We start from the raw sequence: 18,818 nt of genomic DNA on the forward strand, positions 1-18,818 counted from the left end.
GTGTTCTGCCTTTAGAGTGCTAAACTATGGCTGATCACAAGACTGTACACCTGAATTATGCACAGCTGAAAATAGCTGTTTACTGGGGTCAGGCTGCAACTGCAGAGACTTCAGCTGTGCAGCTATATTTAGAGTAACAAAATGTTAATTAAGATCATCTCATTGGCAAGATCATTGGCACAAAACCCCTGCTCTGCATTCAACAGCTGGTTTCTGCCTGCAGCATCCTGCTGCACAGCAGAGAGCAGACAAAACAATTCCTGGGGGGGTTCAGACACCTTGGAGTTGGGACAGCTTTGTCACACATCACTCATCTGCACAGTGATGCTCTTGTAAAGACAGTTCCTTTCCAAAATATAATAAAGAAGCAGCATCATGTAAAGGGAAGGGCATTTGGTGCAAGCAGAATTAACACCCACCAGGTAAATATGAGCACAACTCCTACACGGAACGACAGGGCCAAAGTTCTAGATTAGCTCTTGGGTTTATTTTTAATTACCCCGACAAGGGCAGCCTCATTCATTTTTCCATCACAAAAGGGAGTCACATGAATGGACTTGTTAACAGAGACCACCCAAAATTTCTGCTGGAGGAAGGCCCAGTTGGTTTGGGCTAAGGAACAGCAACAGTGACACCTAGTGCTGCTCTGGCTCCAAAATCCTGGATTACAGAAACATCCCAGGCACTCAGTAAGTGCACACCACAGTTTCTCCAGCTCAAACACCAGCGTGACTGACACACCTCACCCAAATTCTGCTGGCAGAAAGCAGCCACAGAAAATGGGCACCCAGGAGAAGGAGCTGCAGGGGGACACTGGCCCAGCACACCTAACACTGCACACAGCAATGCTCTCACCTGAGCAGCTGCACAGGAACAAATACAGCAAGTGCCTGTCAAGTTTAAATAAACTTCCATGCAAATTCATCCATAAAATACAACCCTTTATTCCAAAATGCAAATTTCAGGTGGCTATTAAGAAATTTACATGGAAATGATAATTTATGAAAATGCTTTTACTGACCAGCCTGCCAGCAAGAGCTTCACAGGACACTCAAATTGTGTTAATAATAAAAGAAATGTGATTTCACATATTTGAACAATCAAAAACTCAGAGATTCTGCCTTGTTAAGCACCTGAAGGCACACCTGGGTTTGAGGTTTTCTAGCAGGGTTACATTGGTAACCTCTCTCTGCACCTCTGCAGAACCAAACAATCAGCACAGGGGAACACACAACCTAACAGGGCTGAAATGCAAAAATAAATCAAGGTGGTTTGAAACTGGCTGAGAGGAAAAAAGGTCTCAATCCAAGTAAGCAAAAAAAAAAAAAATTAAAAAAAAAATCAGTATTTCCTAACCCTACTCATTTTTAAGGCCTTTTTACTGGAATCTGGTTGTCAAAAGTCAGCCCAGTTTCTCCATCTCTTTAATGAAATAATCACTATTGCAGTCAGATTTTCTTTGACTTGAGGCTTTATTGGAACTTCTCTTGGAATTACTTTCCTAAACATCAACACAGACAGAAACTAAAGTTACATGTTGAAAAAATTACCTGGGGTTACAGTTAGCTGAAAGTAATGGAGCTTGTTTGGGTCAGGAAAATTCACTTTACATGTACCTGTGAAGCAAAATAAAAATTTACATCAGAAATGAGCTCTCCACTGCTGGCTGCCATGAGGAGACAAGTCTATCATGGTTATTTTATCACCCACATTATTCAGTCTTTAGCTTCTTAACCCATCAAGCTGGCTGTTCCTTTTCTGCAGCCAAGGAGCTAAACAGTATCATAGTTATAAATCCCATTTGCCTGAAAAAACCTACCTAGAACTGTACACAAAGCCTAGTAAAGCACTCACATTGTAGGAACTGAAAGCACACACACTTCTGGCATTTGTTACCCTATAACAAAACTGAAAAAACTTTACCTAAAATTGCTCTCTGTAAATTCTCTATAACTTCATTTAAGGAAGGCTTAGATCTCAAGTAAGATTCCAGGTCTAAAACCACATTATCTTGCCTTTTTCTTTTTTTTTTTTTTTTTTTTTTAGAGAATATGGATCACTCTTAAAAAATTACTTTTCATGAGTATTTTCACTATTAACAAAGACATCAGGTTACATCTGGAAGTGAAAAAACTGAAGGTTGACTTCATGTTCCCTTGGAGCTGAGCTATTTGCTCTGCCCCTAAATCAGAATCTCCTGTTTTGAAAATGAGAGAATAAAGAAAAAACACAAGTGAGGCACTAATTGCACCCTTGAGTCCCAGGAACCTTTTGGGCACTTGATGAAAGTTTTGCTGCCACTCCCCAGCAATTAAAAACTGGAGGCAAATTATCAATACTCCTTCCAAAGGACACTAATGAGGGTCCAGTTCTCCACAGCCCCAGAAGAGGAAGCAACAGAGAAAAATCTGTTCAAGGCACAGTGGTAGAGCTTTGCACAGTTACCAAATACCATCAGCATTCACACTTCAGTCAAAATGTTCATTTCAATGGCCCTTTCCCCCTTTAAAATGCATACTATTAAATGTTATACTCACAAGGTAAATTAGCTTCAAGGTCTGCAACCTCTGTTGAAAGAAAAAAGAGAACAAAACCATTATTTATACAAGCATAAAGCTCTTCTTCAAGAGTCCAAATTGACAGATCTAATTTAAACCACCCCGTAAATCAAATTTAATTTAAAAATATATTTAAGCTGCAGTGGAAGTTTACCTTGAAATTTCTCTTTAAGCAACTCAATTCATTACTAAAAATGCTCATCTGCCCTACAGACATGGTAAATGTATCCTCCTTTGATGGGGAGTTCAGCTCTGCCAAGACTGAAGCACCAGGGCTGCTACCACAGAGAGCACTGGCATTTCCTCAGCACAGCTTTTGTTAGAGATATGCACTCCCATTCAATTAAATTCTCCTTTTATTTATTTCCTGAGCTTACTTAACATTCATAAAAGAAAGGAAGCATCCTGATTCTGTTCCACAGCCCCTAGGAAATGAAGTTTTGAGGGTGTTCCTAAGCCTGCCAAGTCACCTTCCCTGGAAAAACCCTGCTTTTGTGTATTTTATTGAAATCCTACTTTCAATTTCTTATGAACCAGATGCACCAAGGTATCTCCCTCTTTATTTCCAAAGTCCTAGGAAATAAAATTGAGTATATTTTTGGCTTTTCCTGTAGTCTTATTTTCCTCTTCTAGCTTTGCTTTCAGGCCTCCACAGACACAGCCCATTTATTTGGGCTGACAATGTGCAAGATTTCAATACCAACTCTCAAAAACACACATCTGAAGCAAACTGTCGCTCAGAATTGCTGGCACTGAATCCACACTGATCCCATCACAACCCTCACTAACCCTCCAGAAGTCCTCCTGCCATCCATGCTTACCCAACCTGGCATTTCTCTGCAGTGCAGTGATGTTGATTTGACTCCCATCTCCCTTGTGCTTGGCACACCCTGCACCTGCAGCCTGCTACACCAACAGAAAAAACCACCAAACCACACTTACCTAAACAATTCACAACTTCACTCTTTTAAAATCCCCCACCTGCAGCCAGAGCTGATTTAACCAAAGCCATGCACTCAAAGACAACACTGGAGCCATACTTTGCTGAAGTACTGCCTTTACAGAACACACACAAATGTAATTTCAGCTGTGATCAAGGACTTGATTTCAATTTTCCCTTCCTAGTTGATAAAAAATGATGTGACAACCAACCCCTGAAGGCTGCAGCTATGAAAACTTTCCTCTCACTCCTTTCTTTAAATTCACCAGCCTTTCATAGTGGCACACCAATCTCCACTGCAGTGCAAAGTTTAGGACCTGGTTCAATTATTTTAAAGTGTTGACTGCTTTCCTTTCTTGCTTTCTGTGCTTGTGTGATGTTCACCATAATGAATCCTGCCTGCCCTTTCCTGATCCCAAAAAAAGGAGACATTGAAGGGCAGAGCTGAGCAGTTCTGCCTCCTGCAAGGCTCAGTACAGAGTTTTCAATCACCAGAGCTCCTTTGAAGTGTGACAATTCCCTGTGGTGTGTGCACACTCCTGTGTTTCTCTGTGCCTTGGCACCAGAATGAGTGGTTTTTCTTGTGAAAACATGAAAACAAAATGTTCACACCCAGGAGAAGGCAGCACTGTGCTCCTTCTCTGAACGTGTGCAAACAGGTGGGAATGCTGTGCTAATAAACCCACACAGGAGTTTTGGAAACAAAGACAAATGACCCAAAAGTGAGCTTTCTAATGAATGCTGTGCTAATAAACCCACACAGGAGTTTTGGAAACAAAGTCAAATGACCCAAACTGAGCTTTCTAATGAATGCTGTACTAATAAACCCACACAGGAGTTTTGGAAACAAAGACAAATGACCCAAAATTGAGGTTTCTAATGAACTCTGCAACAAACCACTGAAACTAAGAATGAAACGACTTCAATGAAGCCAAAGCAGATAAAGATCTACCTCAACAATCTAAAATGTTTAAGGCAGCATGAAGTAAGGCAAAGATGTTACTATTAATTGTGCCATATGAACAAACACTGGTGATTCACCAATTAACAAGCACATTTAACAGGCCAAAGCTCAGTGTTTGAGAGTTTTCCAAATTCTGAGTCCCTCTGGTGGTGACAGCAGTGACATTAGAACCATTTCTCTATGCTGCTGTTCACAAAGCAAACATTTTGACCAGAGCATTCAAGCTCCATTGAGATTCTGGTGCTTTAACTCACACATTTTCTGCATAAATCAATACCTCTGGCATGAGCATTCTGTAAGCAAATATCCCTTGAGCAGGCTGCCAACCTATTTAACAGAGATTTGTAAACAAGCAAAGCATGGAAATGCCAGAGCTCCAAAGCACTGAACTGCCAAGAGCTCCAAAAGCTTCACTAAATTCAGGAACAAACCTTTTTCTAACCTATTTCCTCATTACAATACCTTATAAATATTTTTCAACCTATTAATTTTACAACACAATACTACTATAACTTCTAACACTAATCACCTATATTTTTTCTCATGTAGTCCTACTACATCTTTCACAATTCTAATTCTCTATGATATCCAGTCTTTTATAACCTTTATATATATTCTTTTTATATTATTTCTATTTTTTAATATTATATAACCTATATATAAACTTTTAGAACCTTTTTTATTTACATTCTGCTTTGACCTAAAGGTGTAGGGCAAAAGTAAATGATCAGAATGGCTATGGGTAGATGCCACTTATCACTGCCCAGAGCATTTCTTTCCTACATACAAGCATCTCCTGTCTGTGGTGTAATTTGTCACTGTTGCAGTATTTTAAAAGATCATATTTTAATACTTGTGAAAACTTATTTCTGTTTCAATCTCACTGAAGAATATCATCTCTATTCCATAACCTTCCTAAATCAACACACCTTATCTCAGTGTTAACATACAAATATACAAGACTGTATAAACTTGATAGAAAGTTTTAAAATTTCTTTCCAAATCCATTTCCCACACAAAGTTTTTTCTGAGGTCCTCTTTCAAGAAATGACTGTGACTACAGCTGAACAGAGATGAAAATTCAGTTTGAGTACTTTTCATGGTCATTTCATGGAGAATCTGCACCTGTGTCTCAATTCACAGCATTAAGATGAGGAGACAACCAGAAAACCCAAGTGGCAGGAAACTCCAAAGAGTCCATGTGTTCCCAAAACCTGCTGTGACCTGCTGCAGGAGCAGCCCAAGTGCAGGTCTACATTCAGAATCCTGCTCTTGACCCACTACACACCTGCTTGAACAGCTCCAAACCTACTTCAAACCATAAAAAAGGCAAGGCTTAAACTTAAAGCCAGCACAAACACTGCAAGAGCTGGGTGCAAACAGATTGTGGCTCAGCTTTTCTCTCTTCCATGCAGCTCCTGAGCTGCTCCTAAGCCTAACACAAGCAGCCAGAGTTATTTATAAATGATTTCACAAACAATAACTCTCCTACCCGTGACAGTTCTCCAGACAGAAATAGGAACACTCCTGCTGTGTGTACAAGGTTTATGAATGCTCGGTGCACACACCACAACCCCACTGCTCTGCTCCCTCACCCGAAGTCAGAATTTAGCAGTGCTTCGTTTACTGAGCCTTCCAAAAACTCAGACTCTCTGCTTCATTTTGGAGCTGCAGTTTGGTTTTAAGTACACCAAATAAAAGCTTTACTTCCTCAAGTGACCATTCTCACCCACAGCACTATTACCTCTCTGGTTTTGTTAAAAAAAAACCCCTCTCCTGTTTAGGTCCCTCTTAAGACTTTCAGAGATGAAGATGAAATACTCTGACATTAATAAAAATTCCAATTTTTAAGTACTAATTCTAATACTCTATTAATTCTAGAAATGCTGTTTGCCTCCTAATCCTTATCCATCTATCTTGACAGCATTCCTACTTAACTCCTCTGAACTGTACAGACCAGCATAAGAAAAAAAGTACTTTCTCCCCTCTCAGCTTTCCTCCCCTGTTTTTGTGAGGAGGGATATTACTATTTTTAAAGGCTTGAAGAAAGCAAATAAATGGTTTCCCTCATTTTTAGTTACAATGGATATTCACCTCATCATCATCTTTTCATCAACTGATATTTCATCATCAGTTTCCCATTTCCATTCTCTCAGGTTTAAACAGAGGCACACATTAAATATTTTCTGGTTACATAAATGTAGTGGTAAAAGCCACAGATCTTGAAGACAACCAAGGAATAAACCTTGTTAACTCGTTTTCACATGCATTAAGTTATTTCAAGTTGCCACAATCAAACTAAGCATGTAAATGTGATAATATAAATATCAAAGTGTAATATAAAAGCGAATGAAGAAGTTTCTGTGCACTACCAAAAATGCAGTGTAAGGGACAACCTCTGTGATCCATGAGCTGCTGCTGCCATCCTGGATGCTCTCCATCTTCAATTCCATTTAGCAGTCACCTTCATTATACAATATTAATCTTGGGCTTGTCCTCAGCCCTTTTTAGATTTCAGAAAGGATTTGCCTTTCAAGCTCAGCACTGCATGCTTGCCATGAGGAGCAGTCATGTGGCCCCTGCTCCTCGCTTAATGAAGTTCCCCTTAGAGATGAACAGGACATTAAAAATTGCCTCTGCAGCACAGAACAAAATGAAAGCTGCTGAAGCAATTGTACTGCTTGCTCTATTTTAATTTGGGTACTAGGCTTACAGAATTAGGGCTTTACTCTCCAACTGAGCCTAGATGGAAATGCAGTGAGAACAGATGAGCAGATGAGTCACACAATTCTGAACAAAGCTGTGCTTTACTAGGCCCTCTCAACAGCTGGAAAAGAATATCCAAATGACTCAGAATTACTTCCCTAGATATCAAACTTGAGTGATGGAGAGATTTCTATTCATAATACATCCATAAAATAACCCAAGTGTCCTGAGACATGACTGATATCTCAATCTGTGACAATGCTGGATATAAGCAGTCAAAGGAACAACTTAAAAGAAAAACCAACATAGGGCACCAAGATTTTAAGAGCAGCTTTTCCCCAAAAGTGGAAGTGGAACAAAGTCTGTTTAACATGCATCCATCAATAAATTCAAGGTCAGTGCCTGACACCATTATTTCAAACACCAACTGAGATGTTTCTTCACAGCCATAGTGCAAATAGCTACCATAACTAAATCAGCACTTATTTTTCCTATTTTCAGTTGATCTATGCCAAGTTTGTAAGCATCACCTACCCCTTTCAGTGGCTGGGGTTTTGGTCATCACCTCAATCAAAACAGAATTGATTACTGACCAGGCAGAGGACAAACACAACTGAGGGCTGCAGAGCCAGCAGTGTGACAACACATCCTCAGAGATCTGTACTGCCTTCCTGCACTGGACTCTCCATCAGCACAAACAAGGCTGTCTGCAATTTACCTCCAGGAAAAAAAGCAGACACTGTGTGTGCCTGGCCAACACCCATAGCAAAGCTGGCAGGCATCTGTCTGTGTGCAGGATTTATTAGATGATCCCCCATTTACTGGGGAGTAGGGATAGGATAGTGGTGCTTCATCACTGGCAGAACACCCTGGGCCTTTTCTCATCTCCTCCTCCTCCTCCCTTGCTGAAGGCCAGGATCTCTCTTCTTTTAGGCAGGAGAGATTATTTTCTGATTTGTGACCTGATGCAGCCTTTCCCCTCTTCTGCCACTGTCATCTGTTTGTAACTCCAGCCAAAACACACACCAGTGACAGCTTTTACTTCCAGCTGCTCTTCCAGGCTCCTGCTGGCTTTGGCAAGCAGTGCAACACCTCAGTTCAGCCCTGACAGCTCCACTGGTGCTGCTCCAGCTGCAGCAGCATCCCTGCTGTGTGCACACCTTCGGCAGGCTCTGCACTCCTGTCCAAACTCGTTCCTGCAATCTTCACATGACCTAGAAACACCATCAGCATCACAAGCTCACTCCACTCAGTCTCACCACATCGTAGCTGCTGCTGCAGCTCAGCTGTCTCCAAGTGCTGAAGCAATTCTAGAAACTTTTGTAAACAAATGGTTTACATTTAGCTTGAGCAGCTTCAAAGAGAACATCCTCAAAAAGCCTTTCCCAGTACATTTCCCTGTCACTTTCAGCAGTAACACTGGCATGATCAGCTTCTCCTGTCAGTCCCACTTCACCCAGAAATCACCCTCAGCACACTGACAGCTGCTCCCACAGCTCTTCTGGGAGAGCACAGTGATTGTGGTGCTGCATCCCCTCTCCCAACCTCTGGCCTGCTCTGCAATTCCAGCAATTCCTATCAGGGCCTGGCCTTTGCACAAGAGCTGTGGTGAATGAAGCATTCCTGACCTGCACCAGGAACTCTGCTGCCTGGACAGCTGGATAGCTCTGGAACATTCCTTACCTGAATTACAGCCTGACTGAAATGGTACCACTCCCATTTGAATTTCAGAAAATTCCAGTAACCCCCAAAAGGGATTAACAGGATTATTTCATTGATTCTGGGGGGGGGGGAATTTTTAATATGTATTCCCATGTATACATACATTTCCATACGTGTGTGAGTTATCTTTGCACATTTGTGTATATCTGTATCTATATATATATCTTTGTGCATGTGTGTGCATTGACCTGAACACACTATAAAACAGTATACATCTTATTATCTTGAATCTATATTATGTTTATAGCTGATTAATAATTAATATAACACTCAGGTGCTTTTATGATGAAGTTCTTCTCAATCTTTTAGACATAATTGTTGAGTCCAAGCCTGAGACTGGATCCACTTGCACTGAGACTCCTCCCTGAGGAGTTTAGAAAGGAAGGATTTTCACTCTGAACCTCCTGACTCAAGAGTTTCCTTTACCTTTTTCCCTTTGCTCTCTTCATTCCAGCCTCTGCATGTATCACTCTAAACTGACTCTAATTTGACTTTCCTTTACATGCATTACCAACCTTTGTTGTGCTTTTGCAAATTTCTATTGAGGCACATTTTCCCCAGTGCCTTTGGTGGTGACTCTTTACGTGACCTACACCACTCATTTCACAGCAGGGATGCAACTTCCATGCACAATCACATCAGGATCCAGCACTCAATACTTGTTTAGAACCATGTGAGCACTGACCTGCTTTTAACATTTGTCAGTCTGGGACTCGTTCAATACTTAGTTTGAATTCAGTGAGTTGAAATACTTAAGTTTTATTTAGTTTTTTTTTTTAATACTCAGTTTTACTTAGCTGATTTGCTATCACAGCCACAGCAACTACAATTACAATGTCAATACTCATTTTCTACAGATTACATTCTTTTCCTCCTCTGCACACCTGGGTATGGTTTTGAAAAACATGACTGCTGTAAGAATAGAGTAAAATTTCTTTGCCCCCTCACATGAAGGGTATTTATTTCACACTGCTATCTCCCCCTCAAGTCCATACCTGTGGGTTAGGGAAAATCTCAGATTATATATATTTAGTAATTTGGCTTTGTGCATAGCCTGGGTAAAGAGCTTACTTCTCCTGCCTGAATCATTCCCCCTCAGAACTGAAGTTAAATGAGGATTTCCAAATTGGAAGAGTAAGAGTGATCACAATCATGATTTAAAGCATGCAAAACTTCCCAGTCCTTAAAACAATACAGGGAGAAAACTGTGGGTACAACGTTGCCACAATGCAGCTGAGGCACTCCCGGTGCACAGAGGCAGCAGTGTTTGCAGGACACCTTGCTCCAGGTATCTGACAGAATTTACCCTGATTTGGAAGAAACCCCTATGCAGTGCTAGTTAGGTAATATCAGCCAGGCAATTACAGCCATGTCAGCCTCAAATCATTCTGAAACAAGACCAGGAAATGTGGATTTCCTCTGACTGGAATGAATCCCAACAGTGGCAGCTTACACACCAACAGCAGAGTATTTGCTACTGGTCATTTTCAGCAGAAACTTCAACCTAAACAACACATGCCTTTGCCAGTATCATTCAACTATTACCAGAGGGGCTGAACCTGACTTTAAATCCACAGTAACTGCAAGCTGTCAGCATCTATGGAGTTTTAAATGTGATATTATGTATGCTGCAAAAAAAAAAAAGTGCAGGAAAGTGCTGTCCCTGATTTAACAATAAAATAGTTTAATTATTGTCTCATTGAATACCCCATTTACACACAACTGCCAAGCAGTAGGTTGGGGGCTTCTTTTCCACCAGCTGGTAAAAACCTACAGCAGCCTTCCTAAAACACACCCTTGTTTTATTATTCACAACTTCACACTCAACTTATAGTGACTCCAGGCCTAGTAAAATCTGTCTCTACACTGCTTTTTAAAATCTATTTAAAGTGTGCTGCCTCTCACCTGTGCCATTAAAACCCCCAAAACACTGTTGTGACTTTCAGGATGTTTTTTCCCATGACAGGCAGTTATGGTTTGCTCAAAAACCACCTTCACACCAAGGCAGATATACTTGTGTTGACATTCTCCTCCTCTACATTCAGTGCCACTCATGTGACAATTTTTTATCATGTTTTAATTGATGATGGACTAATTTCCAATAGAGTAAGGAGGACACTTATTTTTATTGAATAGTGAAAATCAAAACAAGTGTCCTGTTGTCATCACAAAGGGTCCCAGGGTGGCCAGGTAATAATTGCCATAGACCCCATGTATTTCAGAAGGCTAATAATAATTTTCTTTATTAAGAAGCCCATTGCTTTTTTAGACTCTAGTTTGCTACAGGAGGAACCTGATTGGTCCTTCAATTAAACCACCATCACCACTGGCCAATTAAGAAACCACCCTTTGGCAAGCAAATCTCCATAACACATTCCACATGTTCACGAACACCAGGAGCAGCAACTTAGGATAAGAAACGTTTATAATACTTTTCTTTGAGCTATAACACTTTTCTTTGAGCTTTTCACAGCCTTTCCCAGAACAATGCCTGGGAAAGCTGTCTGTTTCTCTCTGTGACCAGAGAGCTGCTGCCACATCCTACAGAACATTTCAGAAATACCTGTGGGAACTGATAGACAATTTAGTGGTGTTTCTGGCACCTCAGGCAGCAGCAGTAAAGGCCAGCAGGTTTCCCTGCACTGCCTCACCTTTAACGAGTAACTTGTCCCGCACAGACACCCTGCGAGTGGAGTCGGACGCTGCGCTGGGCGCGCGGGGGCCTCGGACGCCGTCATCCCGCTTCAGCTTGCTGGCCAGAGTCAGCATCACTGCTGCTTCCACCTGCAACACAACACAGGGCAGGGACAGTCACCTGGGGCAGGGGCAAAACACCTCAGGGCTGCTGGCACGCCTCAAGTTTGGCTTTTGGATTTTCCAGTTTCTGAGCTGCTTCGGTGCGTAGTTCTGAGCTTCACAGTAAGTGTTAGCAAGCTCTCGTCACAGGGTAGGCAGACAGAACAATCCTTTTCCAGCTTGTCCAAGTGACAGTAAAAGATTTTAAGATCACAAAATTCAGGGAGCTAGAAAGAAAGTTAGGCTTAGTAGGCCCTGGGAAAAGGTTAAGGGTAGACCCTAGGAAATGTGAGGCCTCGTGTTTGCTGCAGATCCTGTGAAACTGCACCTGTGTAATCAGTACATGATACATGATATGATTGTTAGATGAGATGATTATTTAGTAATTAGATGCAATTATTGTTTAGTCATTAGAAGAATCATGAGGAACTATGTTAGGGGTTTGAAGGGGATCACAAGAAAGCCATGCTTGGATGAAATCAATGTATACAATGGAACAATGCAAGTTTGATATTAATAATGTGTAAGTTATATAATGATAGAATATAAAACATCATGATGGGGGTTCATCCCAAACCATGGTGGAGTCAGATCTGGGTTTGTCTACCCCTGACAGCCAGAGCTCTCCAACAAAAGCACCTGCAGAAATCATTCTGTGATTATGTGCTCCTGAACATTAACACAAGGACAACTGTTACAAGATCCAGGGCCCAAAAAGCATAAACAATGGTGAAGAGAGAAAAACAAGGAGGATGGAACTTCATAGCCTACAGCTGTAATTGGACAATTAACTCCAATATGCTAATGGGCCAAAACTTATAAAACTTATTAATTAAACTACACGCTTGTAAACTTTGTGTTATTAATTTATTTTGGAAACTTTTTCTATGGTCTTAGGTCAAATATAGTATTTTTGGGTCTGTGCCCTTCAGCACATTAAGTTTAAAATTAAAATTCTCAGTATCTAGGATTCCAACATGAAACCCCATGACCAATTGTCCATTTTGTGACCATTTTGGTCCATCTTGGGTGCAGCCCTGGCTGGGCTCTTGTGCTGCCCAAGGTGGATCTGTGGAGAAATCCTTTTAATAAATCCCTGCTTTATTCTTTAACTCTGCCCAGCCTCTGTTCCAGGTCAGAGCTGAATAAGGAGTGAAGGAGCATCACAAGGCAGGCAACAGGTGAATAAAGGTGGGAATGCCCTCAGCACCTGAGGAATCAGCCTGTTTGTGCTTGGAGCACTGAGGGAGGTGCCAGGAGGAAATTCAGTTTTCTGGAGAGAGGTCAGGCTTACATCAGTGTTTACAACCCCATCTCACTGCCTGACACTGCTCCTTCAAAAAAAACAGCTGTGAAAACACCCCACACTCTCCTGCACACCTCACAGGGCAACACTCACAGCTGCCTTCTGGCTGGCCAAAAGGGAAAAAAAAACCAAAAAGCAGGAAGGGGAGGGATTCTTGGAACAACTCTCTCACTAGGAAGTGAGGTTTGAGACAGCTCCCAAAGCACAGGAAAGGGATTGAGGCTGCAAACTGCAATCAGCTGCACTGTTCACAGGGCAAAAACCTGACCCCCAGAGACCAAATAAGTGAAATGAAGAGATGCTCCTGCTGTGCCAGCCATCCACTCTAGGAAATAACCACACTGAACAATTAATTACAGTGAAAGGTGGTCACAATGCCAAAGTCATGAAGCCAAAACATCCAATCTATCACGGCTTCATTTGTTTTGACACTACTCCCAGTTAAAGGCAACTCCTCCTTCTTGAATATTTTGGCTAAAACCAACACAATACTGGCAAAACTCAAACCCTTCAGGCCCCCCAACAGCTAAAATGCTTATTCTTTAAGTCATATGAATTAATTCAACCAAATAAAGGGGGAAAATGCAAAAAGCCAGGGTATAATCTTTACGTGGAAGTTGAGAAGGGCTTAACAGAAAAGCGAGCAACAAAGCTTTAAAAAAAAAGGAAATAATATATTTCACAGCAATTCCTAACAGCAGGAAACTCTGGTGAGATCTACAAGAAGGTCAATATCCCTGACGCTGACAAGTGAGGTGTGTGTCAGCTTCAAGATGTACGTTCAAAAACAAAAGTACAGCGCAGGGTGAGTGTAAAATCCAGCTGGCTCAACCGAAACAAACTGGAGGTTTTACCCCGGAGGAAGAAAGAATAAGCAGAACAAAACAGTCGATTTTTCCCCAGAGAAGGAAAATACAACAGCTGCTTTAAAAAAAAAAAAAAAAAACAAAAAAAGGAGGGGAGTAGGGGTCTGAAAAGTAATGAACGCAGGATAAATTAAAACAAAAGAGAAAAAAAAAAAACCACTTGTAAGCTGCAGACCAGCTGTTCCCTGAAAAATACCCCCATCTTTTCGGCGCTGATTTCAAATAAATTCAACTTCGATGGGCATTAAATGCCTAAATACCTTCACAACTTGTCCTGAACAACCAGGAAACCCAAGGGGAGCATGACCAGTCTGGAAAAGAAATTATTCGCTTCAGCTGCACCCCAAATTTTAGTGATACCCAGCAAGAAAGCACTTTCAAATCGCAGGTGAAGCTTTGCAGAGGAGGAAGGGAGAAGAGCTGTGCTTATTTCTAAGGAAGGGAAAAAGAGTTCGCGGAATTCTGCAGCTCCCCAGAGCCAGGGCAGCCCCTCCGCAGGGCACGGGACTGTGGAGCCGGGGGACCCCGCCGGGAGCGAGGCCTGGCGGGCCGGCATATGCGGGGACAGCGGGAGCGGCCAGGCCCGAGCTTGGGGTGAGAGAACGGGGACAGCCCTCACGTACCTGAGCGAGGCGTCAGAGCCCGGCAGCCGCGGCCAACACCATCCCCGGCGCCGGCCGAGGGCAGCGGCGGCAGCAGCTCCTCCTTCCTCCTCTTCCTCCTCCTCCCTCAGCCGAGATCTCGCGAGAGCCCAGGCGGGACAGGGCAGTGCCCCCGTCGTGATCTCGCGAGAGTTTGGCGGGGCGGCGGGGAGGCCGTTAGCCGCCGGGAGGGCGGCGCCATGTTGGGGCTGCCACTGAGGGGCCCCTCAGGCAGCGCCGCCATATTGGGGCGCTCCCTCTGGGGTGCCGCAGTGCCTGAGGGAAGCTGATATCGTTGGAATTAGCTGTCCCCAGGCCGAATTTTATCACTTTTTGTAAAGGAAATCTCAGAATCCTTACGGTTAGGAAAGATCTCTGAGATCACCGAGTCCAACCTTTGACGGATCTTCATCGTCACTGAGTGCCCCGTCCTTGACACCTCGTCGTTCCTCGTATAAGGAACAAGTCATTCCTTAAACACCCCCACCACCTTCCTGGCGAGCCGTTTCCAATAAATTCCTTTTTTTTCCCCTTCCCTCACACTGCTGTGGAAAGGGAGGCGATTCAGCCGCAATATAAATTAATGCTTTAGAGTCTATGGCAAATAGGAACACGCCAAGAGGGAGAAAAAGCAGTGATTGTGTTAAAAACGCCGATCACTTGTTTTTAAAATTTTTAAAGTTTACTAGTAATAAAATGGTTATAAAAATAGTTATACAATTAGAGTAATAATAATTTGGACATTCTGAATTAGGGCAATATGAGACATTAGAAACAAAGAGTTACAGACGTCCACGTACCTTTTTCTGGGCAGCATAAGCCCAAAAAGGGACTCACGTTAACAGAGGATTAACCCTCAAAAACAATAGCCTGTTGCATATTCATACACCTTGTACATGATGCATAAATTCTATTCAAACACAGGATTCTGTCTGTGCAGTGTCAACTTCTTCCTCATAAGCTTTCTTCTGATAATGGAGCAATAAATTCTCTTTCTCTGAAAGATTCAGGTGTCCTGTGGCTGCTATCTCAGTGCGAGTCCTCTCTTTTAGAAAAAAAGTATCCTACGTAGCATAGTTTCTATTTTAACATTTTGTTATAACCTAAAACTGTATTTAACAACACTACTTAAGAGAATTAATACAGCATTACTTTCTAACACAACACATATAATATTCATTTGAATATTTGTGAAAAGCCAGTCATAAAATACATGCATTTTTCACAGATTTTCAGGGGGACTTCAGGAGCACAACTTAGCCAGGCTGCAGTGCTTGCCTCGGTTAAGGCAAATCTACTATTAATTAAATCTACCATTAATTAAATTAAATTAATCTACTAATCTACCTAAATTAATCTACTATTTCTACATTCCAGCAGCAGATGAGTGGAAGACAAGTGAATCAGCTGGAATAGTCAATCAATATGTCTATAAGATCAATATGCAAGAATCAATTGTAAGAAAAATGACTCACTATTTAAAATATTTATAAAAGTTTATTAAGTTATAAAAGGGATAAAATCCAGTGCTGGGGTGTTTGGTGATTTGCCAAAATAAAAAAATAAATAAAAACTTAAACCATGCTCTCTATATACTGTTACATTACAGGGGGTACATGCATATTCATAAGAGTTTATACATATTCAAACATTCCTTTGAGTTTAGATGTTCTTTTGCTTGGTTTTAACCTTTGACTTGTATTCATGCTATCTTGTAGATTAAACTAATATATTTTATTTCTTCTTGTGGTTCCATTCTGTTGTATTTTCACTCCCTGATAATGAGGGTTAATACATTCTTTTACTTGGTGTTCCAGTTTCTGTTTCTGTTATCTTGTCTTTCAGATAAGATAGTCCCTAATGTGGGAAATTACTTAATTATTTTACACTATTTTTTGAGTTAGTTACATGTAGAAGCATTTTAACATTTCACAGTCTATTATGCTATAGTCAAAGATAGTATATATTACACTACTATTTATAAAAGCTATACATAAACTGACAGATTATACTACATGAAAAGCAGTAATTACAAATTGTACTATATCAGGATTTTTGTGATCAATAATAACTTGCAAAAGCTAATACATAAATGTGAAAGCCAATAACTATATTTGTTATTTATAACATCAATCAAATAGAAATATCAATCATATAGAAGCACAAGTCCACCAGATAGAATCTGTGTAAAAAATTATTGTTAAGAGTGCATTTAGTAACGGAGAGTGAATACTTGGGTATCGTAACTAGACTGCCCAAAAACTTAAGAAATTTTCATAGTTCTGTTAAATCATCTGTAAAACAGGTGCATAAACTTAAGCTATTCCACTAAATAAGGGAACCAAAACTTAGCCATGAAAGCAGCACCCAGGTCAGAAGGCAGAGCTGGAAACATGGAAAGTTTGGCAGACAGCTACTGAAATAAATACTGCATCCTAAACATTCACTGCAGTGATACCACTGCCCCTTGCCAAAACCAAACTGGCACTGAGCTTACTGAAATCTGCTTAAACCAGCACAGAACTGCTGCTTAGAGCCCTTTCTTCCCTCCTTGGGCTTTTCCCTCCAGATCCATGTATCATTTGGATAACCCAGCACAGCAGCTTTGGACGTCCTGGAAACATCCTCCTCTCACCGATGCTGGCTGTAGGTATGGATTCCCAGAGAGGGATTTCTCACAAGCCTTCAGAAGCCAGGGGTGAAATTGGGAGGAAGGTCAGGAGATTGTGGCCGCATTTCTTTTCACAGAGAAAAGCAAGGCACAACTTTCCAAGGATATTTTCTGGGAATCAAAGCCAGGAACCTCAGGAAAAAGAAAAAAACAATTCTTAGCTCATTTGCAGGGCCTGTGTTGTGCCCAAGTGGAATGCATAGTGGAAGATTGTTTACCTGAAGGCAGTTGGGGATTGGATTCTGGTGTGAGTGTTTGGATTCATTGGCCAATTGAATCCATGCGTGTGTGTCGGGACTGCCGGCTGACAGTCCTGAGATTCTGGGCGTTGAGTTGAGTGCTTGGCAGATTCAGTTTAGATGTAATGTAATATAGGGTAATATAATATAGAATAATATAGTATAATAAAGCAATTCATTACCCTTCTGAGAGCAATGGAGTCCTCCTCGTCATTTCTCCCCTCGTCGGGGGCTGCCTTGCTTTCCGATAGGAGGTGGGGTCCCAAAGGAGCTATTGGTGGCATCTGCCTGCTGGGAGCCCGAGGTCAGAGAGCAGAGCATTCCTGCAGCCCGGCTTTTGGGGACAATGAGCTGAGCCCGCCGCAGCCGAACCCCGCATTCCATGGGGAATTCCAGCCGCGCCCTCGGGGCTCTCCCCGCGCTTGGGAGGCGCTGGCCCGAGGGCGTTTCCCTCCGGATGGGTTTTCATTGCCCCGGGCGCTGCTCCTGGCATTAGGTGGCAGCACGCGGGCAGCGCCTGGGGCGCGGCCGAGTGACAGAATCTGTGAAAGCTCTCCAGAAAACCCAACATCCAGGCTTCTTTTCCTCTCCCCACCCTCAGACTAAACGCAACGAGGTTCCTTTCGGGCAATGTCCTTGCAAGGATGTGCTGTGGTATTGCGGAAAAGCATACTAAATGTGAAAAACGCCAATCACTTGTTTTTAAAATTTTTAAAGTTGAATAGTAATAAAATGGTTATAAGAATAGTAATTCAGTTAGAGTAATAATAATTTGGAAAATTTGAATTAGGACGATATGAGACAATAAAGACAAAGAGTTACAGACGTCCGGGTAACTTTTTCTGGGCAGCATAAGCCCGAAAAAGGACACCTGTTAACAAAGGATTAACCCCTAAAAACAATAGCCTGTTGCATATTCATACACCTCATACATGATGCATAAATTCTGTTCAAATACAGAATTCTGTCTGGTCAGTGTCAACTTCTGCCTCTGAATCCTAACAGTGCCTTCGAGGCGGGAAGAATTTCGTTTCTTCTGATAATGGGGCAATAAATTCTCTTTCTCTGAAAGATTCAGGTGTCCTGTGGCTGCTATCTCGCTGCAAGTCCTTTCTTTACAAAAAGTATCTACATACTACTATGCTACTACATAGCATAGTTTCTATTTTAACATTTTGTTATAACCTAAAACTATATTTAACACACTGCTTAAGAGAATTAATACAGTATCACTTTCTAACACAACACATTTAATATTCATTTGAATATTTGTGAAAAGCCAGTCATAAAATATGCATTTTTCACACTAAAAATACATGGTGGCAGTTTATCTGCTTATGGTAGTTTTGTTAACTAATTCAGTTTTCATATTAAATAGCACATAAGAAAATAACTTACACAGGCAAGTA

At 41.6% G+C, this 18,818-nt stretch overlaps 1 protein-coding gene across 1 annotated transcript in view; it reads right to left on the minus strand.

Moving 5' to 3' along the window:
* The window catches only part of UBE2F (ubiquitin conjugating enzyme E2 F (putative)), a 61,396-nt gene extending 46,810 nt beyond the window's left edge, over positions 1-14,586 (minus strand). The window contains exons 1-4 of the mRNA XM_036386874.2: positions 14,482-14,586; positions 11,542-11,674; positions 2,538-2,567; positions 1,551-1,616 (exon numbers count right to left, since the gene is read on the minus strand). Coding sequence (XP_036242767.1) covers positions 1,551-1,616; positions 2,538-2,567; positions 11,542-11,659 — 214 coding nt within the window. The 5' untranslated portion in view covers positions 11,660-11,674; positions 14,482-14,586. The remainder of the gene's footprint in view (positions 1-1,550; positions 1,617-2,537; positions 2,568-11,541; positions 11,675-14,481) is intronic.
* Positions 14,587-18,818: the final 4,232 nt, after the last annotated feature.

This window comes from Molothrus ater, chromosome 7, assembly GCF_012460135.2.
Source record: "Molothrus ater isolate BHLD 08-10-18 breed brown headed cowbird chromosome 7, BPBGC_Mater_1.1, whole genome shotgun sequence".
NCBI classification, from domain to species: Eukaryota; Metazoa; Chordata; class Aves; order Passeriformes; family Icteridae; genus Molothrus; species Molothrus ater.